This window comes from Schistocerca piceifrons, chromosome 4, assembly GCF_021461385.2.
Source record: "Schistocerca piceifrons isolate TAMUIC-IGC-003096 chromosome 4, iqSchPice1.1, whole genome shotgun sequence".
In the NCBI taxonomy this organism is placed as follows: domain Eukaryota; kingdom Metazoa; phylum Arthropoda; class Insecta; order Orthoptera; family Acrididae; genus Schistocerca; species Schistocerca piceifrons.
In genome coordinates, this window is record NC_060141.1 from 100,506,643 (window position 1) to 100,534,490 (window position 27,848).

At 38.6% G+C, this 27,848-nt stretch overlaps 1 protein-coding gene across 1 annotated transcript in view; it reads left to right on the top strand.

Annotated features, from left to right (window-relative positions):
* LOC124795149 (ribosomal protein S6 kinase delta-1) overlaps positions 1–17,085 on the top strand; it is a 191,715-nt gene extending 174,630 nt beyond the window's left edge. Inside the window, exon 14 of the mRNA XM_047259032.1 lies at positions 12,769–17,085. Coding sequence (XP_047114988.1) covers positions 12,769–12,888 — 120 coding nt within the window. The 3' untranslated portion in view covers positions 12,889–17,085. The remainder of the gene's footprint in view (positions 1–12,768) is intronic.
* Positions 17,086–27,848: the final 10,763 nt, after the last annotated feature.

Here is a 27,848-nt window from a genome sequence, read left to right on the forward strand (position 1 = left end):
GCTCTTTAGCAGTGGGAAGCAAGAAGGTGATTAAACCATCAATGTAGACCTGTGCTGTGACACTGGCATGCAAAACAACAAGGGGTGCCCCCCTCCATGAAAAACACGACTGTACCATAACACCACCTCCTCCAAATTTTACTGTTGGCACTACACATGCTGCCAGATGACATTCACTAGATTGCCATACCCACACCCTGCCATCGGATCGCCACATTGTGTACCGTGATTCGTCACTCCACACAACGTTTTTCCACTGTTCAATCATCCAATGTTTATGCTCCTTACACCAAGCGAGGTGTCATTTGACATTTACTGGCGTGATGTGTGGCTTATGAGCAGCCGCTCAACCATGAAATCCAAGTTTTCTCATATCACACCTACCTGTCATAGTACTTGCAGTGGAACCTGATGCAATTTGGAATTGCTGTATGATTGTCTGGATAGATGTCTGCGTATTACACATCACAACCTCCTTCAACTGTGGGCGGTTTCTGTCAATCGGCAGACTAGGTTGGCCTGTACGCTTTTGTGCTGTTTGTGTCCCTTCGCATTACCGCTTTACTATGTCATTGGAAGCAGTGGGCCTAGGGATGTTTAGGAGTGTGGAAATCTCGTGCACAGATATGACAGAAGTGATGCCCTATCACCTGATCACATTTGAAGTCTGTGAGTTCTGCGGAGTGCCCCATTCTGCTCTCTCACAATGTCTAATGACTACTGAGGTCGCTGATATGGAGTACCTGGCAGTAGGTGGCAGCACAATGCACCTAATATGAAAAATGTGTGTTTTGGTGGTGTCTGGATATGTCTGATCACATTGTGTAGGTCTTGTAGGGCTCTCTAAGTTGACTGTGCTCCATAGTTAATTTGACAGCATTGTATCAAAGAAGGCAATAAGGGAAATCAATGATGCGGAAAAATGTGGTTTTTCCTGCGTTACCGCTGCATAATAGATGGAGGAGAGAATGATGCACAGATGAAGGAAACATTACCGAGTGTCTGTGTTACATTTTGTCACTAAATTCTAATGGAGACTGTGATATTCTTATCACACAAAATTGATGCTTTTATAAATTAATCTTTCCTTCTTACATCCACACTTAAAAAAGTATAATAAGTAAGTATTTGCAGCAGTCTGGGGCCCATGGGTTGTAACTCCCGCTCTACCCCCATCTCACTACGTCTGCCAAAACTGCTCCAAATCCTGAACCACACAAGTCATTTGCCCTTGGATGATTGAGGTACAAAACTGGTATATCCATCTACCACCTTGTACTACAACCCAGTCATGGCCATTTCCTATCTTATAGACGGTAGTCTCACGTGTGAAAGTAGTTATGTTACATTCCAACTGTGTTGCAGTTGCCTTCTTCTGTTAATTTTGGGGCCATTACTAATCAACTGCCTATCTGTTTGGATCAGCACTGCCAAACTGTGACTAACTGCAAACTTGACCACCCAGTTACTGAACATGATGAGTACTACAGTACAGATTACTTCAGTATGTGGATGATTTCTGGTTGTGCAATATATTCTCATCTTGCTAGTTTTGTAAAAGAAATTATTTCCATGCTTGACTTTTGCAGTCTTGTTTGAATGCAGAAAAAATCTTGTGTGTCTGCAGTGCATACCAGAACTGTAAGTGAATTTATGTCTATTTGATCTGTTGTTTTGAAATAGTCTTACGTTTTCAGATGGAGGCAAACAAAATTTGATGAGTCTGTTGTAAACTCTGTCCTGTCATAATCATAATCACTTGAAACTTGTTAAAATATACCAGTAAAATCTTTTGTCCACTATTTTAAAACCGATGTTGTTAAAGTATAATGCTAGGCTATCTGATTTGTTGAGCGAAAGTGTATTCAAATGGTTGTAACCGTGACATTGTCTTCAAGTATACTGCTTTTGCATATCCAGCTGTAGAAGTGTCCAAGCAATGGTATAAAGGATTTGAGTTCATTGTGCGAATAAAAAAATCCACTATGAGTCTTGAAATTGCCTTTTGAGTGTGGTTTACCACTATCCTGTGCAGTCTCTACTAGCCAGCTCTAATATGAGCAAACTCAACAACTGGTATAGTGTAATTTGATATTTATCATTAGACCTGTTGAAGAAATGGCACTGAATTGCCACAAGCCTGAAATTTTGTGGATGGCTCATTTATCTACTGTAAGTAGGATAATCAATATAGTCAGTAACATTTACTGAATTCTTCCAAATGGCACATGTTATTTAGAGCTGCATCGTTTAATATTTTGCTTTCCATTCAAATTTTTTACATATTAGGATTTTATATTATTCGAACTTCCTGATTATGAATCTTGTTCTTGTTTTCCAGTCTACATAAAAAATCACAATAAAGTTACTAAATCTGTGAAGAAGGCTTTGAGAGCATTTATCCTAGAAAAATCAAAGAAGCAGTTATTAGCATCCCAGTCATATAATGAATGGACAGAGCTGCCTTAATTAATTTCTGTGTATTGAAAGACACAGTGTACCATTTCACCTTACTGTGTAGTTATGTTAGAATATTTTGTAGTTTTCATTTGGTGATAAAATAAGTTTGTTTGCCATACTTCTCTATTACAAAGGGTTGATGTCCTTCATAACAAATTTTATACTTCCGGAAAAGTACAAGAAGTTCTGAAATGAAGCAAGAGAATCACAATGATAAATAACATTCACAGTGGTGGTGAATGGTTACCTCGAAATGACCTTGAACCCTATTTTGAAGGTCAAACCAAGGTCAAGTTCGTTTTTGCAAATAGTAACCCCCTATTTTTATTCCATGTTCGTATTCTACATGAAAAAATACACAGTGTTTGTAGGGAACATTTCTTTTCAAAAAACCAGTAGTTTTTCGCCAGAGGACACTTCATTGTAACTTCCCAGGTTAACAGTATCTCGAGAATGAAGTGAGATTGGGAAAAATTTTCAGTGAAAATATTGTATGATTTCCGAAATCTGTCCACTGGTGAAATTTCTGCGAACTTGTAATGGCCTTGAAATTCTTCAGTAGAAATTAACCTTAAAGCAAATACTGTCGGCATTAGCAGAATCCAATGCGCACTAAATGGAGGTTGCCCAGTGGACTTAGCACATCGTTAGCCCTGAAAATGGCTGATTAACATGTTTCTCACTGTAAATTTAGGATCTCAGATCCTCGATCAACTGCCCATTTTGCCTAATGCACATTTGCACTCTCTGTAGGAAACTGGTTTCAACATCATTCAATGTCTGATGGGTGATTGCCTGGAAAGCTAACACAATCCTTTCTCTCATATCCTCTTGTGTCGTCAGGGGAGTGGAGTACACCTCCTGCTTCACAGCTCCCCATAAGAAGTGTTCAGTCTGATGACCTTGGTGGGGATTCATGAATTGCACCACCGATACCAATCCATTGATTCGGATAAGTTGCATTAAGGTATCTTCTGACAGGTAAGGCCTGATGTGCAGGGTCACCGTCATGTTGAAACCACATACGTGCTCTTATATCTAGGGGGATATTTTCTAGTAAAGGGAGCACCAGATTCTGGAATGAAGATAGCACAAGCTGTTCAACTTTTCACCATAAAAAACAGGACCTATTGTGTAACCTCCAATTACGCCTGCCCAGACATTGATTGACCACCGTCTCTGTGTTTGGTGATCTCATTGCCAGTGAGGATTTGCTTCTGCCCAGTAGTGTGCGTTGTGGAGATTGACTCCTCCCATGTTGTCGAAGTTCGTCTTGTCTGTAAAGAGAGTGTGTGCGAAGACAAAGGGATCACGAATGATTTGCGTATCGGCCCATCGACAAAATGCCTGGAATCTCTCAGGATCCCCTGTCACAATTGCTTGGGTGATATGGAAGTGATATGGGTGGAATTTAAAGTATCTTAAAACACAAGATACTGTTGATCGAGGCATGCCATGTATTCACTGAATCTGATGAGCTGAAAGCTGTGGATCTTCAGCGACGCTAGCATGAACTCCCAGTGCAGTCGCCTCTCTCGGGCCCATCTTTCATCTCTGCCTTTTCAAGGTCTCTCTCTCAGCTCGTCTTACCAAAGACCTAATTGTAACCTTCGTGGGATGACGGGCATCGGGGTATCTCTCGGCATACAATCTTTGCACGGCTCCATAATTGTCATGACACTCGCCAACAATTTTTATCATTCTCACTAATTCTAAAGGCATGTAATCAGCCATTTCGGAGAGATCAGAGTCAAACAATAAATTGTAGCAATTAGTTTTACTATTATTGGTTTTCTTAGGTTTTTCCTTCAATGAAACATCCGGTAAGTGTGTTGCAAGACAACTGACTTATTACACTATACATGATCTGTTTGTTTACACATGCTTGCTGTTGTGTACGCCACAATGTGAAGCCAAAATATACAGTATCCAAGTGCGCTCTTGCAGGAAATTACTTAGGTGTCTAACAGATGGGTGTCTTTCAAGAGGGCACATTTTACATATCTTGATATTGATGTAAATAATGAAATAATCCATGGTAATGTGTCCTTTTCAAATATGGAGAGAAGGCAGAAACGAAAGATGGGCCCAAGAAAGTCAGTTGAGTGACAAGGTGACTCACATAAAGTTTTTTTTGTGGGCTCGAAACATTCATGTTGAGAATAATTTTGCTTGTACAGATTTGGAATAATTTCACTTCACAGGAACTCATTAGAGTCTTTGAGACGAGTTTGTTCCGAGTCCCACGAGGCGTAATTCATCAGACTTCAACAAGGTGTAATATTTCTAATTTACTTAAAACAGATTTTTTCCAACTCCATAAGAGAAAAATTTATGGGAGTCACGAAAGTCAAGAATCATTCTAAGTGAGCACAGCTGAGAAACTTTCAGTCTCCAAAGGTAAAATTTCTCTGAACCCCCAGTCGCGATTTCCAATTCTCCTACAGTGATGCTTATTAGTTAGCCTCAAAGCTCCACCCTTCTCTTCTCTGACTGTGCCGGCACAAGCACAGTGCAGGTCTCTGATTCGGCACCCTCTAAGTGGTGCACATTGGGTTCCACTAATGCCCATGGTATTTGATTTCAATTTAATTTCTACTAACAAAATTTCAAGGCCATTTCAAGTTCACGAAAATTTCACCAGTGGACAGATTTCAGAAACCATACAAGATTTTCATTGAAAATTTTCCTGATCTCGCTTCATTCTTGAGATACTGGTAACCTGGAAAAGTTACAATAAAGTGCTCCCTCACAACAGACCATTGGTTTTTTGAAAAAAAAAGATCCCTACAAACAATGCATATTTTTTCATGTAGAATATGAATATGAAATAAAAATAGGGGTTACTATTTGCAAGAATGAACTTGACCATGGTTTGATCTTGAAAACAGGGTTTAAGGTCATTTCGAGGTAACCATTCCATGACCCCCTTCAAAGCTTACAAGTTTTATTAGAGACTTTTTTGCAGAATTATGCCATTCCAGAGATATCAGCCAGTATAGATTAAAGTGGGACACCCAGTATATTGAAGCAACATGCTGAACATCTGCATGGCTCCACATATATAAAAGAAATTAAATGGCATATGGCACTGCAACACAGACATTTATGTGCATCACACAGCGTGTTTAATCAAACCTCTGTCACTAGATGTTCTTTTCTGATGTGCAGTAATTTTCATGGCTTAAGTGATGACAGAAACAATAGCTGTTACTTTATGCATTATTACTAGGGATGAAACTTTTCTTAAGAAAACAAAAAATTATGAATCTCATTGTTGTTTTCCAGTCTATATAAAAAAGCAAAATAAAGATGCTAAATCTGTCAAGAAGGTTAGGAGAGTATTTATGTTAGAGAAAGCAGATAAGCAGTTGTTAGCCTCCCACCTAGGTAATGAGAGGACATCATTTAGCTCCAATATTATGTATGATGCACCATATGGTGAATTGTGGAGTATGCATATAGATGCAGAAAATTATTTTCTGGTCATTACAGAAAGAATATATTAATCAGTCTATCACTTATCCTCCTAATACCGATCTCTCTCTCTCTCTCTCTCTCTCTCTCTCTCTCTCTCTCTCTCTCTCTCTCTCTCTCTCTCTCTCTCTCTCTCTTCCACCCCCACTCCCTCCCCCTTCCTCCCACTCAAAGAAACACTTGTTTTAATATTTTATCGTCTCTAGTACATCTTAAGATGACATGCCCCCCATGAACCATGGACCTTGCTGTCGGTGGGGAGGCTTGCATGCCTCAGTGATACAGATAGCCTTACCATAGGTGCAACCACAACAGAGGGGTATCTGTTGAGAGACCAGACAAATGTGTGGTTCCTGAAGAGGGGCAACCTTTTCAGTAGTTGCAGGGGCAACAGTCTGGATGATGGACTGATCTGGCCTTTTAACACTAACCAAACCGGCCTTGCTGTACTGGTACTGCGAACAGCTGAAAGCAAGGGGAAACTTAGGCCGTAATTTTTCCCAAGGGCATGCAGCTTTACTGTATGGTTAAATGATGATGGCGTCCTCTTGGGTAAAATATTCCGGAGGTAAAATAGTACCCCAATTGGATCTCCAGGCAGGGACTACTCAGGAGGATGTCCTTATCAAGAGAAAGAAAACTGGCGTTCTACGGATCGGAGCGTGGGATGTCAGATCCCTTAATTGGGCATGTAGGTTAGAAAATTTAAAAAAGGGAAATGGATAGGTTAAAGTTATAGTGGGAATTAGTGAAGTTTGGTGGCAGGAGGAACAAGACTTCTGGTCAGTTGAATACAGGGTCATAAATACAAAATCAAATAGGGGTAATGCAGGAGTAGGTCTAATAATGAATCAAAAAAAAAAAAAAAAAAGAGTGCAGGTAAGCTACTACAAACAGCATAGTGAACGCATTATTGTGGCCAAGATAGGCACGAAGCCCACACCTACCACAGTAGTACAAGTTTATATACCAACTAGCTCCACAGATGTGACGAGTTTGATGAAATGTGTGATGAGATAAAAGAAATTATTCAGATAGTGAAGGAGATGAAAATTTAATAGTCATGGGTGACTGGAATTTGATAGTAGGAAAAGGGAGAGAAGGAAATGTAGTTGGTGAATACAGAGCATAACTTAATCATAGCTAACATTTGGTTCAAGAATCATGAAAGAAGGTTGTATATGTGGAAGAGGCCTGGAGATACTGAAAGGTTTCAGATAGATTATATAATGGTAAGACAGAGATTTAGGAACCAGGTTTTAAATTGAAAGACATTTCCAGGGGCATGTGTGGGCTCTGACCACAATCTATTGGTTATTAACTTTAGATTAAAACTGAAGAAACTGCAAAAAGGTGGGAATTTAAGAAGATTGGACCTGGGAAAACTGACAGAACCAGAGGTTGTACAGAGTTTCAGGGAGAGCATTAGGTAACTGTTGACAAGAATGGGGGAAAGAAATACAGTAGAAGAAGAATGGGTAGGTTTGAGAGATGAAATTGTGAAGGCAACAGAGGATCAGGTAGGCTAAGGGTAACAGAAGAGATATTGAATTTAATTGATGAAACGAGAAAATACAAAAATTCAGTAAATGAAGCAGGCAAGAAGGAATACAAACTTCTCAAAAATGAGATCAACTTCTTCTTCATGTGCCGTCTCCTCTAAGAAGGTTGGCTGTCATCATGGCAATTTCTGATCTTGATTTGGCTGATCTAAGGAGTTCTGACGTTGAACAGTTGTACCAATTTTTTAAATTGTCAACCCAGGATGTCCGTCTTCTACCCCTCGTTCTCTTCCCACAAATTTTCCCTTCTAGTATTATTTGCAATATTTTGTAATTTACTCCCCTAATAACATGGCCTAAATATTGTAGCTTCCTTACTTTAATAATTTTAATTAATTCTTTTTCCTTTCCCATTCTTCTTAGGACATCTTGATTAGTAATCCTCGACACCCAACTAATTCTAAGTATTCTTCTATATGCCCACATTTCAAAAGCTTCTAAACTGTTCATGTCCTTCTTTTTCAATGTCCACGCTTCCATTCCGTATAATAATTTTGAGAATACATAGCATCTTAGCAACCTCATTTTTGTGTTTAAACAAATGTCTCTCGAACAGAATGCATTTTTCATCTTATTAAAGATACTTCTGGCCTGTCCTGTTCTCGATTTAATTTCTTCTGAGCTTTCAATCTCCTCATTTACAATTGTTCCGAGATATTTAAATTTACGTACTTGATCGACTCTTTGCCTATTGATTGTAAGATTTTCTTGTTGGTGTGTTTTAGATATCACCATGAACTTAGTCTTGCTTACGTTAAGAGTCAAGCCAAATTCTTCACTTTTTTCTGCGACTTTGTCAAGAAGTAATTGTAGATCTTTGAGGTTTCCAGCTAGTAGTGCAGTGTCATCAGCAAACCTAACATTGTTAATGTTTAGCCCATTCACTTTAATGCCAGCTATTTCATCTGATAGAGCTGCCTGGATTATGTCTTCTGAATACATATTAAACAATAAGGGTGAGAGAACGCAACCTTGTCTCACACCCCTCTTTATTTCTATATCATTCGATAACTCATTTTCTACCTTCACGGTTGCGGTTTGATTGTAGTAGAGGATATATATAATGCGGATATCTTTCTTATCAAGTGTTTTCTTTTCTAACAATTCTATGAGATGATCATGACGAACTTTGTCAAATGCTTTATTATAATCCAGGAAGCACACATATAGTGGCTGGTTAACCTCCATACATCGTTGCGCTAATATGTTAAAAGCAAACAATGCTTCTCTTGTACCGAGGGAACTTCTAAAACCGAATTGTGTTTCACTTATACCTTCTTCTACTTTTTTGTATATTCGTTGGTGTATAACTTTCAGAAATATCTTTAAGGTGTGACTCATTAAGCTTATTGTACGGTGATCATTACAAGTTTTGGCATTAGCCTTTTTGGGTAATGTAACAAAGGTAGATGTCAACCAATCCCTAGGAATAATTCCCGAATTATAAATATCATTAAACAATTGTACAAATATATCTATATGGTCTATTCCTATGAGTTTCAGGATGTCATTTGGTATCTTATCCGGTCCAGGGGCTTTTCCTGTCTTTGATTTGTTGATAACATGTAATATTTCTTCTTTCGATATGCTTGGTCCTCGTTCTCCGATCATGTTATCATAAAATTTTTGATCTTTTCTTGTATCTTCAAATAGTTCTTTGACATATTCTGTCCACCTGTCCAGTTTACCTTTAACATCAGGAATTATTTTGCCATTTTTATCTAACAGTAAACTTGTACTTTTCTTTTTATTAAGTCCAGCTAAATCTTTAACTTTTTTGTGTAAGTTGAAACTATCATGTCTTGTTTCATAACTCTCAATTTCAGAGCATTGTTCCTTGTACCATTCTTCTTTTGCTCGCCGTGTTTCTTTTCGTATTTCTGCATGTAATCTTTTATACTCGCTTTCATCTCTATTTTTAAGTATTCTTCTTTGTTCCATCAATTGTAATGTCTTCTCTGTCATCCACTTCTTTTTCATGTTGTCGTGTTTGGTCGCCATTGTGTTTTTACATGCATTATTTAATGTGTCTTTTATAAGTTCCCATTTGCCTTCAATGTCTTCTGTTTGATTATTCTTTATCCTAACTAATTCCTTATTAATCTCTTCAGAAGTCTTTTGTTTAGTCAAGGGGTCTCTTAGAATAGTTGTATTTATATAGTCCTTCTTTTGTTTCTTTTGTATGGCTTTCAGTTTCACATGGAACTTTGCTACTAAAAGGTTATGATCAGAAAATATATCAGCTCAGAATTTTTGTACCTCTTGTTTATAAGTATGAAATCAATTTGATTTCTACAAACTTCTTCATTACAGTCTCTTGGTGATTTCCAAGTATAAAGTCTTCGTTTAGGGAGTTTAAAAAATGTGTTTGTAATAGACAGATTGTTTTCCTGGCAAAATTGTGACAGCAAATCTCCTCTTTCATTTCTTGTTCCTAAACCAAAAGGTCCAATAAGATCACCTTCACTTCCTTCACCTATTTTGGCATTAAAATCTCCCATGATGATAATAATGTCTCTGCTTTTTGAGGTTCCTATTGCTTGTGTTAATTCTTCATAAAATTTTCCTATTTCTTCTTGGTCTTTGTCGGCTGTTGGAGCATAGATTTGGATTAAATTAATATTTGTTTATTTCGTTTGTAAATGTAGACTGATTACTCTATCTGAGATTGGTAAAATGCTTTTGACAGATTTACTAGCATACTCATCTAAAATTGTTCCTACCCCATTCCTGTGCTGGCTATCAGAATTTCCCGAGTAATATACTTTCATGTTGTCAATGGTCATTTCTCCTGAGTCAGGCCATCTTGTTTCACTTACACCCAAAATGTTAATTTTTAGGCGTTTCATTTCTTGTATAACATTATTTACTTTGCCTGGTTGGTATAATGATCTTACATTCCAAGTTGCTATTGTTGCATTATTTTTGTATTTACTTGTGGCATTGTTCAAGGCTCTCCCCCCGGAGATCCGAGTGGGGGAGTTGAAACTCCGGATAATTTGACATTGAACCCTGCCATGATGAGTTTTCCTGGGGATATCCATTGGATCTTTAATGCTGTGGTTTCCCGTTGCCTTCAGCATCCTATGCCGTTGACCACCCTTGGTGATTCTTCTGTCTTTAGGAGTGATTTCTCACTCCAAGGACAAGAGGGTGCCCTTGCTCTACCAGCTCATCCGCCCTCTAGAAGGTCGTTGGCTTAGTAGAGGGTTCTCCTTATCCCGGGAGAAACTCGGTCGCCAGAGCCTCGTTAGCGTAGCAGGGGATACCACGTGCCGGAGAGGTTGACATTTGTGTGGGAGAGGCTATTGGTGACGCATCCCACACCTTACCCCCCATGAGATCAACACGAAGTGCAAAATGGCTAAGCAGGGATGGCTAGAGGACAAATGTAAGGATGTAGAGGCATATATCGCTAGGGGTAAGATACATACCTGCCTACAGGAAAATTAAAGAGACCTTTGGAGAAAAGAGAACCACTTGTATGAATATCAAGAGCTCAGGAGTATATAGAGGGTCTATACATGGGCAATATACTTGAGGACAATATAATGGAAATAGAAGAGGATGTAGATGAAGATGAAATGGGAGATATGATACTGTGCAAAGAGTTTGACAGAGCACTGAAAGATCAAAGTCGAAACAAGGCCCCAGGAGTAGACAACATTCCATTAGAACTGCTGACATCCTTGGGAGAACCAGCCCTGACAAAACTCTGCCATCTGGTGAGAAGATATATAAGACAGGCAAAATACCATCTGACTTCAAGAAGAATGTAGTAATTTCAATCCCAAGGAAAGTAGTTGTTGACACGTGTGAAAATTACCAACTGTCAGTTTAATAGGTCACGGCTGCAAAATAATAACACGAATTCTTTAAAGACGAATGGAAAAACTAGTAGAAGCCGACCTCAGGGAAGACCAGTTTGGATTCCGTAGAAATACTGGAACAAATGAGGCAATACTGACCCCACGACTTATCATAGAAAATAGATTAAGGAAAGGCAAACCTATGTTTCTAGCATTTGTAGACTTAGAGAAAGCTTTTGTCAATGTTGACTGGAATGTTGTCTTTCAAATTATGAAGGTGGCAGGAGTAAAATACAGGGAGCGAAAGGCTGTTTACAATTTTTACAGAAACCAGATGGCAGTTACAAGAATCGAGGGGCACGAAAGGGAAGCAGTGGTTGGGAAAGGAGTGAGACAGGGTTGTAGCCTATCCCCGATGTTATTCAACCTGCATATTGAGCAAGCAGTAAAGGAAACAAAAGAAAAATTCGGAGTAGGTATTAAAATCCATGGAGAAGAAATAAAAACTTTGAGGTTTTCCAATTACATTGTAATTCTGTCAGAGACAGAAAGGACCTGGAAGAGCAGTTGAACGGAAATGACAGTGTCATGAAAGGAGGATATAAGATGAACATCAACAAAAGCAAAACGAGGATAATGGAATGTAGTCGAATTAAGTCAGGTGATGCTGAGGGAATTAGATCTCAGGAAGTGAGACGCTTAAAGTAGTAAATGAATTTTGCTATTTGGGGAGCAAAATAAATTATGTTGGTCGAAGTAGAGAGGATATAAAATGTAGACTGGCAATGGCAAGGAAAGCGTTTCTGAAGAAGAGAAATTTGTTAACGTCGAGTATAGACTTAAGTGTCAGGAAGTCGTTTCTGGAAGTATCTGTATGGAGTGTAGTCATGTATGGAAGTGAAACATGGACAATAAATAGTTTGGCAAGAAGAGAAAAGAAGCTTTCAAAATGTGGTGCTACAGAAGAATGCTGAAGATTAGATGGGTAGATCACATAACTAATGATGAGGTATTTAATAGAATTGGGGAGAAGAGAAATTTGTGGCACAACTTGACTAGAAGAAGGGATCGGTTGGTAGGACATGTTCTGAGGCATCAAGGGATCACCAATTTAGTATTTGAGAGAAGTGTGGAGGGTAAAAATCGTAGAGGGAGACCAAGAGATGAATACACTAAGCAGGTTCAGAAGGATGTAGATTGCAGTGGGTACTGGGAGATGAAGAAGCTTGCACAAGATAGATTAGCATGGAGAGCTGCATCAAACCAGTCTCTGGACTGAAGACCACAACAACAACAACAACAACAACAACAAGATGACGTGGTGGTACACCCAAAAGAATTTTAATGAGATTGCTATTACATTGTTATTCTTATTTATAATGTACAATTCACAGTTTATTCAACATCTACCTAGATAAATCTGTGTGTTTTAACACTAACTATATCTTTGTATTTTACAGCTTCTGAGGTATGATCCTGAAGAAAGACTTGGTTCTGGCATTAATGGGATTGAAAAACTGAAGTCACATCCTTTCTTCAAAGGTATAGACTGGAAAGCTATGCTAGTCAAGAGTTCATGAACTGGATATATATGCTATTTAATGTGAGCTATGTTTGTCAAGCTTTTAATTCAGACTTGTTCAGCAAGATTACACATGTTATACAGAAAAGATGATCTGTACACTTGCATAATAATGCTTTTAAAGCTGGAGAAATCAATCATAAGAGATTCTGTAAGCTTTATTGCTTATTTTGTGACTGAAAAAAAAAGCATTTAAATTATGTCTCCCATGATTACTGATCTGAAACGAATTGAAGGAGAAAGATTGTCTCTGGTTTCATAAATTGGCTTTAAAAACATTATCTGACACACTGACTTAGATTCCTTTTCGAATGTTATTGTACAGTTATGTAAATGTATAGAATACATAATGGCCAGCCAGTAGACTAATGTCATTATGTAGACTGTGTTACCAAGGAAAGTGGTTGTCAGTGTGTTTCAAAGTCTTTGCATCAAACATCTAGGGACGATAGATTGTGTCAAGAGAAAACTTCTGTTAGAGACAAAATGTTCACTGACAATTTCTGGCAATGTTAGATGTCCTAAAATGTTATTCCCCATGATACAATCTATCACCTCTGATTGTTTGACGTAAATACTGTGTGTGTGTGCGTGTGTGTGTTTGTAAGAAAGGTGTACAATTGTTGCTTTAAATTTCAAATACTGCAGATCACTATGTATCTCATGAACTTGATTAGTAAAACATCTGTTCAAGATTCTAGTTTCTGGACAAAAGAGAAAAGAACTTCCTGTTGTGTATTTATGTGTAGTTGAAAGTTATTCTGTGCATGTCTTACTTGAAGAATATTGTGCTTGTGATGCATGCAGACAGTGGAGTTTGGTGCAGATATTGTGATGTGATTATATATGATAATATTGTGACATATATACCCAGCCCCAAAATTTTGCATAATGCTGACCATCTTCTTTTATGTCACAGTCATTGAAAGGGCACTAAACAGAATGGACTGATAACAAAAGCTGACTAGATGAGAGCACAAGGAAAACAAAGATGGTGCCTCCCAGTGACACTTACACTAGCACCTTTTAAAATTTCACTTGTGTAACGTATTATTTGTAGTACTACACTGGAATAATTTGCTGTTAGACCATAGAACGGTATGGGAAGGTGAGAATGACATAATTTGTGACCAAACTTAACCGAATTAGTTGAAATGCAATAGTCAAAGCATTTTTTTGGAAATTGGTTTTTGATGTATAGTGGAGTGTGCAGTTTACAGCAGACAATTACATTTTGATAGCTTTAAATGCTTAATGATGAATGTACCTGTGCATAATATGCATGCTTTATTGTATGAACGTGCACTCAGAACAATAAGCAGTGGTTTTGAGTTTATTTGGTGTAACCCAGGTCTGGATTTTTTTGTACATTTACAGCTCGGCACAACACAGACTAGTCAATAAAACTATTCTGTAAATTTAGTTTGCAGCAAATTACTCAGTGGTGCTTGAGACAGCAGAGAACTCAGATTAACATTTCCAAAGTTTTTTATGAATACTAGTGTTTTCAGGTGACAGTCCTGGTAACTTTTTCTAAATAGTAGATATAAAACAATGATGTGCCAACAGTCGCAATTACATGGCTCTATCATGTGGCAGTCTGTTAAGAGTACACAATGTACATTGCTTTAGGAAGTCTGTACAAAAGCTAGCCTTCAGGAACAGAATGATAGAGTTGTAAGCTAGTATGCTTTGCTCATTATTTTTAAAGTTGTGATGCGTGCAGTACAAAATTTGGTCACATTAATATATATGTAAATAACAGATTTGTGATCATATTTGAAAGTTGTCATATAGTATTATATTTGAAGATATCTGCTTGTAGATAAAACTATAATCATCTGATATCTATTGTACCTGACTCAAAATTTGTGATAGTTCCTGTATTTCTTTCTTAGTAATTACTCTTTCCTGTTCTGTCATTGTTAATGCATATTACTCATATGTTTCAAAAATATATATTTTACAATAATTGTGAATTGTGTCTTTCAGCCACAATTTGTTCAACATTCCATTACTCAGACTGAGATATGTTGATATTTGTACACAACATGTTTAATACAAAACTTTGATGACTCGGCATTTTGGTAGTTTGAATGAAAGACTAGAGATATTGTCACTACTGTCCGAAAACCAGTTTTCTGTAATGTCCATGTACTAATATCTTCTTCACATATGTGTTGCTCATAAAAAAAGATACTGACATGCCACTTTCAAATCAGATTATTAATAAAATGTATGAAGAATGTTCTGTACTTCTTTTTTCCTTTCTTGGAGATGATAAGAGTGTAAAATGAGAATATATATAGTTCATGTAATGAACCTGTAACTTTTATGTATGAGAATACATTGCTGTTTGTTGACTGAACAGTTAATTAGTTTGATTACTCTTCATTGTACTTCTGGGCAAACATTCATCTGTTTTGTTTCAAACTTGTTAAATAATTGTTTAGCTCTTTTATATATTGACATCAGTAGAGGAGAGACCAAATTTAGAGCTTTATCTATGAAATAAAAGAAAGTTTACTATGTGTGATATTGAATACTCAGTAATAAATAGTACTTGTGGAATTTATAAGAGTAAATAAGTAATTTCTGTTTAACATTATTTAGTTGTGTAGTTGATGGTGGACAGTGTTGCAGCTTCATTTATCTGTCTTCATTTAGTTTATTGTGAACAGTATTACAGTGTGTTGTTTTTTAGCACAATGTGTGCACTTCAGTGATTCTTTATTCCATTCAAAAAGTGCTTGTAATCAATGGCCTCATGATGAAGTTATATTTAAGCTGGTTAACCCCTTAGGTGTGAATTCCCAACCAGCCTTGTAGTGTGATTTTTACTGCATGTATTTGAGGGTGCTATGTACAATGCACACTACAAACACTACATCTGCTAAACTACACAAGAAAGCATTCTGAGAAAGATAGTACAAACAGTACTATAAAAATCAAATGGACAAATTTCTTCAGTTACAAACAGTGTAGCGTGGCTTTAAAAAGAACATTTCAAAGTGTGAGTGTGTGTGTGTGTGTGTGTGTGTGTGTGTGTGTGTGTGTGTGTGTGTGTAAGTAATGGAATATAAGTTGGTTTTGTGCAGGAATCAGTATTGACTGTTCTGTGCCATCTTCAGTAAAGCACAAAATAAATGCTTACAGAGGAGAAATAAATTAACTTTTTCCTAATCATGTCATTGTTTTGTTGTTACCAGTTCAAACATTATTGTGCAGGTCTCCATTCTATCCTGACTTGAACTGCAGCCTACAACCATTTAAACTTGCTTACTGTATTCAAGCTGTGCTCTTCCTCTACAACTGATACCTTAACATAACCCATCATTACCAAATTACCTATTCTTTGTTGGTTCTTGATGTCTCCTATCAAGCTGTTCCTTCATTTAGTAAAGATGCACTGGGAAGTTACTTTCTGCTCACAGCTTCAGTACCTCTTCATTAGTTACACAATGTACCAATCTAATCTTTAGACTTTATCTGTAGCACCACAACTGAGAAGAACTTGTATTTTCTTCTTTTCTGGGCTGTCTATCGTTATTGTTTTATTTCCATATTAAGCTACACTCAAGACAAATACTTTTTGTGTTCTGAAATCACTTTGACAACAGAGGAATCAAACCTGTTGCCCGTATTTTCACTTTATATCAAAAATTTGTGAAGATTATTATTAATCTAGATGTATCTCGTGATCTTTCACCTCCCACATTAAAAATTAAAACTTTCTTGATTGTAGCTAAGAAAATGTCATTCAACAAAAGGTTTCCCACACATTATAATGAAAGAAATCAAAAATATGTTCAGAATGTGATGGCATGTACCATTTCATACACTGAATGCATAGCAGAGTAGCAGATAGCACAGCAAATGCTGTCAAACATGCATGAAGGGTTAATTACAGTTAAATTGTGATTACTTAACCTTTTAATGGACTATGCAAAATTAAATAAAATTTATTATTGTTTATTTGGCTGTAGCGGTAAAATTTTTTAAAAAATGGCAGAGTTGTAAAACTAATGTATTACTGTCACTATCTGCACATTTATGAAAATAAGATTGCATAGTGTGTCTGGAATATATTTTTGTATGTGTTCCATACAAACTGAATGTTAATTTGCTGTTTGGTGCTGTAAAATGATTGATTTTGGACATGTAAATCTTTTCAAGCTAAATAAAAAACACACTGCTGGTATTAGAGACAGAAAATCATTGGACCATAGTTACTATCCTATATTTAACAGTTGTTGCTGACACTATAGATGTGGGACAACATTTACATTGAAACTTCCTGGCAGATTAAAACTGTGTGCCGGACTGAGACTTAAACTCGGGAACTTTGCCAGGAGAGCTTCTGTAAAGTTTGGAAGGTAGGAGATGAGGTACTGGCAGAAGCAAACCTGTGAGGACGGGGCGCGAGTCATGCTTGGGTAGCTCAGTTGGTAGAGCAGTTGCCCGCAGAAGGCAAAGGTCCCAAGTTTGAGTCTCTGTCCGGCACACAGCTTTAATCTGCCAGGAAGTTTCATATCAGAGCATACTCCGCTGCAGAGTGAAAATCTCATTCTGGAAACATTTACCGTATTTACTAGAATCTAAGCCGCACTTTTTTTCCGGTTTTTGTAATCCAAAAAACCGCCTGCGGCTCAGAATCGAGTGCAAAGCGGAAGTTCTGAAAAATGTTGGTAGGTGCCACCACAACTAACTTCTGTCGTCGAATATATGTAGTGTTTCGCAGGCACAAAGATAAACACTGGCACTAAAACCTCTGCATCAGTAAATAAATTTTAAAGAAAAAAGGTCGAAGACGAGCCGTTTTTCTCCGCCCTGAGTTTTGACCTCTGCATTTTAATACATTATCCAACGAAGTAAAAAAAAAAATTCCATATTGTTCAACTTCGAATGTAGCAGCATTTCAATGACTACGAAAATCCGACTGGCAAGACTGATTGGGATGTTTGTCAATATGGCCTACTCTGCGTTCTGAATTTTTTCCTACCTGTGAGAAGAGATGGTTGCTAATAGGAACTTTTATGAATTGTGAATCACATGCAGTATTCTATTCACCATAATAATAATACGAATATAAACATTTTCCCATGTAATCTTCCGTGTTTGCTGCTATCTCATTTAAATCCTGTCTGCCTAATAAACTACAAAACTAGAGTGAGACAACAGCAAACGCGGACAAAAATACATATCATGTCATGTTTATATTCGTATTATTCTTATGCCGAATAGTGATACAGTCAGAATTGAAGCACGGCAATCGACTAGATTTTTTAATCTAAAATAACTCTAATTTCTGTGCAGAATGAAATGTACTAAAGAGGCGCCTGCAAAGACTTTCAAACAGAGAAAAATTTTCACCTAACTCTCGTTCAGAACATCTTCTATTGTACGCAGTCTATTATTTGGTTCTTGTTGATTATTATCAAAGAAAGCAGCAGTGTAAGTAACAACAAATAGCAGTCTCTTGCAATTGTTTCGCCTAATGAGACGATTCCTCTCTTTTTTTTAAAAAATTGTAAGCGGTGGTAGCGCGCACAAAAGCAAGCAATGCCGCAAGCGGCGACAGGTCGTAAACACTCATTATCTGAATGCGACAAACAATGCATGACACAGTACAGTAATGCATTTTCAGCTTTGAGTGACGTAAACACCTATAACAAAGAGAACGGCACTTATCAGATCAAAGAAAAATAATCAATCAATTCAAACCAGACCAAGCACGTGAAAAAGGAAGGGTATCCGTATAAATACGGACAGAGCGCCTGACGCTTAGCAACGGCTACCTGGTAAAGCTTAACTGCTAAGCTTACGACTCGAGCCAAACTACTATAGCTGTATCGTCATTCATTTGACCTAAATTGTGTCTCATATTACAATGGACCAACTTTGTTTCGTTTGGAGGTGCGGCCTAAAACTTTTCTCTCCCCTTGAATTTCGAGTCTCAGATTTCAGGTGCGGCTTAGATTCGGGAAATTTTTTTTTTCCTCGATTGCGAGTCTCATTTTTCAGGTGCGGCTTAGATTTGAGTGTGGCTTAAATTCGATAAATACGGTACATTTTTTCTTACGATAACACTTCTTATGTCAACAGAGAAGACAATATTTTCACTGAGATTTTTTAAATTGTGGAACACATGTAGCTAAAAAAAAAGCCTCTATTTTAAACTGATAAAGTTACACACTAAAGAGAAACTTGTTGATTATGGCTTATAAAAATACTGAAATATTAAACTAGGTTTTTAGCACTAATCTTAAAATAAATGAAACAGTGGAAACACCATAAATTCTACAAACTTGGTACATATAAAATATTTGGGACAGCACCCACTTATATTTAGATAATTTGTCCGTAAGCAGAGCCCAATGCACAGCGATCACAGTTGCCCTGTAAGCAGTCCAGGTGACAGCCTTGTCAACAGTGGTGTACAAAACTTGAGGCTTACTGAGCATGATGAGAATGAAACACGGAATCTGATTATGGTCAACGAAATTTATAGTTGTGGATGAACAGAACCACTGAGGTCATGTGGTGCTGCTGGCATGACTTGGTGATCACTTGAAGGTCGATGGTGCTGTCTTGTATATGTTGTGATAGTGCAAGAAGTGATGCCAGGTTGGAGTTACCCTTCATATTGGTGTCAGCAACTTCCATAATCAGCCCAGTAATAGTAATAATGCAGTCCTGATATTATGAAAACTGTTGTTGGTGGAAGCATGCCAGAAAACATCACAGTTTTTGACCACCCCCTCAGGGGACTCACCACCCATTGGTGTGTTAGTGCTTGGCTACCAAAGGGCCCCAGCCTTTGGAACAACTCTTCCCTCTCTCTGCTGCATGTCTACCCTCCTGCTATTCTTTAACCCCTCTCTTCCCTGTGGCAGAAGTCTTGGTAATTTTTGCCAATGTGTTCTGGGAAGCTTTGATAGCTTGGCATTGGAACAGTCCTTCATCTGTTTTTATCTTCTTTCTGCATTCTCCATCTCCTCCTCTTCATTTGCATCAACGTTCTTTGTTTCTTTGTCCTCCCTGTGTGCTCCTGAAGGCCAGCCCATGCATTTGACGTGTAGCAAGTGACTAAGTAATGCGTAATTCCCAGCCCTGGGTCGACCGGTAGAGTTCACACGCACCCCCTGATACAGGCCAGGCCCAGGGAGGGGTAATTACCTCAGCTGTTACTTTTCAAATTACCAATTGGTCCCTCAGTATGGAGTTCGGGAGATGTGACAGGTGTGAACAATCACCTAAGGTTGGTGAGATCCCCCTCCAAGGGGGCCCCCAGATGGAAGGAGTGCACTATGGAGATGCTGGCAACCATGGGGAATTTTGACACAATGAGCCAATTGCCATCTCAGTCTGTGTCTACTAAACATAAACAAAATGAGGCTAAAGATTCAAAGACTCTCCCAGCTGCAACTCGGATCCTCTTGGTATCACTCACTGAAGGAGATCAATCCTTTGCTATGGTTAATCTATTCATTATTCTGAAAAGTGGTCAATCCTTTGCTGTGGTTAATCTGTTTATTATTCAGGAAAGTGTTGATGAAATTGCAGGTCCCGTGAAATCCTGCTCTCATTTACATAATGGAACTTTGCTTCTGGAGACCAATTGTGATTTTCAAGCCCACAAATGCTTACAGCTTCGCTCATCCGTGGATATCCTATTCATGGTGAGGCACACCATATGCTGTATTCTACATGTGATGTTATTCACTCTCAGCTGCTAGATGGTCTGAGCAGGAGGAAATCCAAAATTATCTCTCTGATCAGGCCATCACTGTGATCCATCAGGTAATGAAAGAGGTTGATGCGAACTTAGTGCCTACTCATACGCTTTTTGTCACGCTTGATCAAGTAGTGCTTTCATGTAAAATTAGGGCAGGCTATGAAGTCATCACGGTCTGACTGTACATTCCAAACCTGAAGCACTGCTGCCAGTGTCAATATTATAACCACAATCACAGGTCCTGTCCAAACACAGCCAAATGTGTTCCTTGTGGTAGAGATGCTCATGAGGCGATTCCTACCTCCTCCCCGCTGTATCAATTTTAATGGCGACCATGCTGCCTCATCCCACGAGTGTCCCGTCACAACCGGCAGGCCAAAAAGAACAAAAGGAACGCTCCCGCAAAGATTTTTTATGTCCCTCCAGCTGACAAACGTCTGGGTCTTTTGTTGCCAACCATAAAGGCCCTAAGAAATCAAACAAAGGCAAATGCTCTTCTCCTTCCCCAACTAGAACATCATCTTCATTGGTGTTGCCACGTGATATCCCCACCCAGTAAACCTCCAATTCGCCAGTGTGCACCGCCTACTGTTTTTCTGCCGTGGAGTCCACAGGCCGACCCATGGATAATGCCGACACACAAAGTGATTTTATTGAAGAGGATCCTCCAGCGTCTTTGCCCTGTAGCTGTGAATCTTTGAAGGCTGTCAATCGGCAGCTGCCCCCTTCCCTATTCCCCATTATATATCTTTTTCCAATGGAAGGTTCATGGAATTAGATCTAACAAGGAGGAATTATGGCTGCTTTTCGAATTGCAGCATCCAGTTGTTAGCAGGCTCTAAGAAAGGAAGTTGCATCCACACGACTGATTTGATCTCTTGGGTTTCCTTCCAGTCTGATTTGACCTTTCCTCCAACGACGGCATTCCATTTTATAGGGGGAGTCATTTTTCTACAAGAAGGGTAGTAGAAGTGATCAACAAAATTACCGTTCAATATTGTTGACATCGATTTCTTGTAGAATCTTAGAACATATTCTGAGCTCAAAGATAATGAGATATCTTGAACAGAGTGACCTCCTCAGTGTCAACCAGCATGAATTCCGAAAACATCTATCATGTGAAACCCAACTTCCACTTTTCTCACGTGACATACTGAAGGCTTTGGATCAAGGCAACCAAGTAGATGCAGTGTTTCTTCGTTTCTGGAAAGCAGTTGACTCAGTATCACACCTATGCTTATTGTGAAAAGTATGCTCATATGGGTATCAATTAAAATTTGTGATTGGATTGAGGGCTTTGTGGTAGGTAGGACACAGCATGTTATCCTCGATGGAGAGTCATCGTCAGATGTAGAAGTAACAATGGGTATGCCCCAGGGAAGTGTGTTGGGGCTGTTCATGTTGTATATTAATGACCTTGTAGACAATATTAATAGTAAAGTCAGGCTTTTTGCAGATGCTGCAGTTATCTATACAAGTACTATCTGAGAGTAGCTACATAAACATTCAGTCAGATCTTGATAAGATTTCAACATGGTGCAGTGATTGGAAACTTGCTCAAAGTGTTCACAAATGTAAAACTTAGCATTTCACAAAATAAAATATGTAGTATCCTAAGACTATAATATCAATGAGTCACTGTTGGAATCAGCCAATTCATATAAATACCTGGGTGTAACACTTTGCAGGACACAAAATGGAATGATCACACAGGCTCAGTCGTGGGTAAAGCGGGTGGTAGACTTCATTTTTTTAGTAGAATACTGGGGAAGTGCAATCAGTCGACTAAAGAGATTGCTTACAAATCACTTGGGAAAACCATCCTAAAATATTGCTCAAGTGTGTAGGACCTGTACAAGATAGGACTAACAGGCGATATTGAGTGTATACAGAGAAGGGCAGCGTGAATGGTCACAGGTTTGTTAACTCCATGGGAGAGTGTCACAGAGAAACTAAAGAAACTGAACTGGCAACCTCTTGAAGGCAGATGTAAACTATCCCTAGAAAGTCTATTAAAGTTTAAAGAACTAGCTTTAAATAAATGATGACTCTAGGGATATACTACAACCCCCCAGATATCGCTCACAAAGGGATCATCAGGATAAGATTACAATAATTCCTGCATGCCCATAGGCATTCAAACAATTATTCTTCCCGTGCTCCATACTTGAACGGAACAGGAAGAAATCCTAATAGCTGGTACAATGGGACGTAGCCTCTGCCATGCACCTCACAGTAGTTTGCAGAGTATAGATGTAGATGTAGTTCTTCCTCTGTAAGTGCATCTAACCCTATGTAAAGGAAAAGCGATGCATGGAGTTTTAAGACTACTTACAGCGAAGAGAATTTTAATGCACATGTTCCTAAATATGGAAAATTATCAACCTTCGAGCATGCAGCTAGTGGACAAATGCAGGAACTGTGGCATCTGTTAAATTTCATGTTTCTTCAGTTATACTCATTTTCATTGTTCTTTTTTCACAATATCCAAAGGTGAAACCTAACCTTTGAATAACAGGAACACATTATCCTAGAGCATCACTCACTCAGGAGGAAGTAAATTAATACGACCATCTAGACACACCTGAGGGTGGGATCACAGGGACTGAAATGCATAGTGTGGTGTAATAAAACAAATATTAGTGACTGAAGGCATCATTTAATATACTCTGTGTCTTCAGTGCACTAAAACTGAAAAACATGGATAGACTTAAATTAAATAAACACAGGTTTACCACTTCTTACTGTACTATCTGCATGTAACAGATAACACCTCATTTGTAGTGAAAGTTTCAGGGAAGCTTCATGGGAAAAAAAAGATAGAGAATTTTTTGAATAATCTAAGTGTTGCCTACTACCTTCTACATAGTAATTAGATAACTCTGTTGATTTCACAGATCATTATAGCTTTCTCTCTATGGGATAAGCTAAAAATCTGTTTAATATGAACATTAATGATAGTCAGAACTTATATACTTGAAACCAAATATTCTAGTAAAGTACGTTATTGTTATTATAGCAGCAGCAGCTGGTGAAGTTCTATTTCAATCTGTTTGTGAATATCCAGGGAATTTCAATTTCCCATTGGATTTCTACCAGCAAGCTGTTGCAGAATTTTGCAGCGGAATATAAAACACTTTTTCTGAAACCTAGACAAGGATGTAGAGTCTATAGGGAAATGATTTTTACTTTGTGTGTGTGTGTGTGTGTGTGTGTGTGTGTGTGTGTGTGTGTGTGTGTGTGCGCGCACACACGTGTGTGCATGCAAGAATGCTGCTAGTAATATGAGGTTACAGTGGAAAATGGAATGATGCAGAGGGTAAGACTGTGAACTGATAGTCTGGAGGGGCATAGTTCAAATTCCTGTGCAAACATCATGGCTCAAATTTTCCCCTTAATTCCATTGGGTTCAGTGCTGGGACTATAGGTCACAACTAATCCTCTTCCCAATTCTCATACAGTCCAAGCAAATGCTACGTCTCCAAAGAACTTTACATTGACTGGATGTAAATCACTTTTCTGGAAGTCCATTTCTCCCAAATGGCATCATGCTCACAAAGTGGGTTCATGGTGTAAGGTAAATCACTTGGAGCAACTTTTTGTGGCAATAACTTTGACCATTTGTTGGCTGCAGCTGAAGTTGTGACCAGTTTGTAGTATTACAAGCTCTTATGTAAAATGCATGAATCTGACCAGCAAGTGCAAGCATATTTCGAAGAAAGAGTACAGAAATTTATCACCTCTCAAAACTACACAGAAGCCAGTCTCATTGAGCATTTAGTGGACTTCGTGTGGTTATAATTAAGTGATCATACAGTAAACAATAGTACCTAATCTTTAAGGGAGAAATAAGTCACCTTACTGAAATGACTGCAAGAATGGCTCTTATACACAGTACATCTTTATCTACATTTTACAACAGCTTGTGCCATGGACAGTTGAGAGTCACGTACTCAAGTGACTCAAAAAACACTTCAGTGAATCTCCATTGAAGTGATACTGTTTCACTTGTAAGGATGAATAATTTTATTTACATGCATTCCCATATGTAAGACAACTCAGCTTCACTGCCCCTCATCAAGCTGGTAGTTTTTGGTGGTCCACATTTTCTCAGTTGGTATTTTATTCTTCTGATGGTAATGGCATGTCTGCAGGAAAACATGTCTGACATTTGTAACAGTGGTGGCAGATTTGCCCCTGAAGCTCATTCACACATATGACAAATCATAATGTTGTACAATATAATTCTTTTAAGACTATTTTAATATTGCATGAAACAGTTAATAACCTGCTTATACAGGTTTTGCTGAAACTTCATTTTTTTTCCTTTATCATCTCCCCCCCCCCCCCCACCTGTGGGTGGGGTTGGCAGTAGCACAAATAACTCACTCTTCAGCCAGTAGAACTTAACACTAACGTAGATGCTCAAACCAAAAATATGAGACATGTGTAATAAGAATTTAAAATTATTTGAAAAGGTAATGTGTATGGGAGAAATATAAATAATATAATGCTGTCTTGATTAATTGCTTAAAAACAATGATGAAATGTGGACACGCAGTGCAGTTAAAAACACTTTAGAAATGCTTTAACATGAAGTACTAGAAAGAACACTTGAAAAACAATGAACATGACAGAAGATGCAATGACCATTACAAACAGAGCACCATGCACTTTCACTAAAAATGGAAAAGGCCCTGTCGTGGGATGGTAGATTGAGAGAAAAGAAGGGTGCATTTGGAGGAGGATAAGAGAATGGTGGTGATGAGCACTGAAGACTGGTAAGAGGTGTTGACACGGGTGGCTGCAGGGGACAAGGAGTGAGAAAAGTAACTGATATTGGTGTCATATGGGGTGGTGTGGATGGGGCAGGAGGAGGAGGGAGAGGGAGCCTGTGTGTGTGTGTGTGGGGGGGGGGGGGGGGGTGGATAGGGTAGGGTGGAGTCAGAGTTAGTACAATGTATATATGTTAGGGCAGAGTTCATTTCTGGGAGAGGGAGCAGAAGGAATGCAGGTGAAGGGTTGGAAAGGAGAAGAGAAACAAAAGGATTGTTGGAGTCAAGTTTAACGATGATGTAGGTGATTAGGAGGTGTTCAGTCTGAGTGAGGAGAGGAGGGAATTTGATGAGTTTGTAAAGGTTTCTTGTGGGGGAAGGTAAGAGAATGCAGAAAGTGAAGCAAAGAGCATGGCGTTCAAGAAACTGGAGAGCTAATAGAACTGGGAAGGGGGGGGGGGGGGGGGGGAGGGGACATAGACAGATATCCATGCAACATTTGAACATTTGCGTAGCAAAGGATGGGGTGGGTCAGAGATTTGTATGTGTGAAAGACAGTGGAGGAGAGTAGTCCACAAGCTCGGCCAATTAGTAGTTTTAGTCTGTTGTAGGCTTCCTGTTGGATGGTTTGTGGGGGAGTTGCCAGTCAAAGATTAGTCCTAGGTATTTTAGTGTGTTAGTTAGGTAAATGGGATGGTTGTAAATGGTGAGGTAGAAGTCAGGGAGGCAGAAAGAGAGGGTGTTGCATCCTGTAATATTGTGTGGGTTTTGGATGGGTTAGTCTTAAGGACCATTTGTTACACCTGAAGATAAACTGACTGAGATGGATTTGGATGATTCATTGGTATTTCTGGATCTTAGGATAGAGGGTGAGGAAAGCAGTGTCATCAGAAGTGGATGGGAGGAGGTGGTTTGAGCATATCAGCAGTATGTAAGAGGTAAAGAAACCATTCATTCACAGTAATACAGGGGGTAGAGAACATCAAAACAAACATATTTAGTTATGTTACATATGACAGTTTCTGCTGCTAAACTATCTGCACAGAAAGTGGTTTAGCCTGCTAATTACAGCAGTGGCATTCACAGAGGCTACTTGAATGCATGACCATTAGCCTGTATGCATGCAGTACGTCATCAGACCATGGGCTGTTGTTTCCTTTCAAAAATTCCTGGTGTGTCTGCAATGGCATGAACAGTGATGGCAATACTAGGGATGAGGTCTTCTTCTATTTCTACAATGGTTTCATGCACAAGGTGCATTGTATGGCCCATAGGAAGAAATCCATACACATGAGCCCTGGGTGGTCTGGCCACAGGGCCACCTTGGCCAATCCACTGATTCCTGAAGATGGCTCTCAGGTGATTCTTCACAACAATGCTGAAATGGGCTGGTGTCCCATTGTGCTGCAAGTACATACTTTGTCTAACATTGCAAGCAGTAAGTGAAGACAAACAAATTAGAAATATCAGCTGTTGAATTAACAGGGCTTGATATCACCAAGAAATTAATCATTTTGTGTCTGTATAGATCTCCCAGTGGTAGTGTGGACACTGTTTTCAATAAATTAACAGAAGTTCTAGATAAAGTCTCTAGTACAAAGGTCAGCATAATTCTGTGTGGGGACATTAACATCAACACTAATATCATAAATGAATCCAGCAGCACCTTCATAAACATCATTCAAAGTTTTAGCATGTCCCTATTGGTCAATAGTGTAACAAGGGTTAGTAGATGGCTGCATAAGTAATTGACCATGTGACCACAAATATTGTTGTTGTTGTGGTCTTCAGTCCTGAGACTGGTTTGATGCAGCTCTCCATGCTACTCTATCCTGTGCAAGCTTCTTCATCTCCCAGTACCTACTGTAGCCTACATCCTTCTGAATCTGTTTAGTGTATTGATCTCTTGGCCTCCCTCTACGATTTTTACCCTCCACGCTGCCCTCCAGTACCAAATTGGTGATCCCTTGATGCCTCAGAACATGTCCTACCAACCGATCCCTTCTTCTAGTCAAGTTGTGCCAAAAACTCCTCTTCTCCCCAATTCTATTCAATACCTCCTCATTAGTTCTGTGATCTACCCATCTAACCTTCAGCATTCTTCTGTAGCACCACATTTCGAAAGCTTCTATTCTCTTCTTGTCTAAGCTATTTATCGTCCATGTTTCACTTCCATACATGGCTATACTCCATACAAATACTTTCAGAAACGACTTCCTGACACTTAAATCAATACTTGATGTTAACAAATTTCTCTTCTTCAGAAATGCTTTCCTTGCCATTGCCAGTCTACATTTTATATCCTCTCTACTTCGACCATCATCAGTTATTTTGCTCCCCAAATAGCAAAACTCCTTTACTACTTTAAGCGTCTCATTTCCTAATCTAATTCCCTCAGCATCACCCGACTTAATTTGACCACATTCCATTATCCTCGTTTTGCTT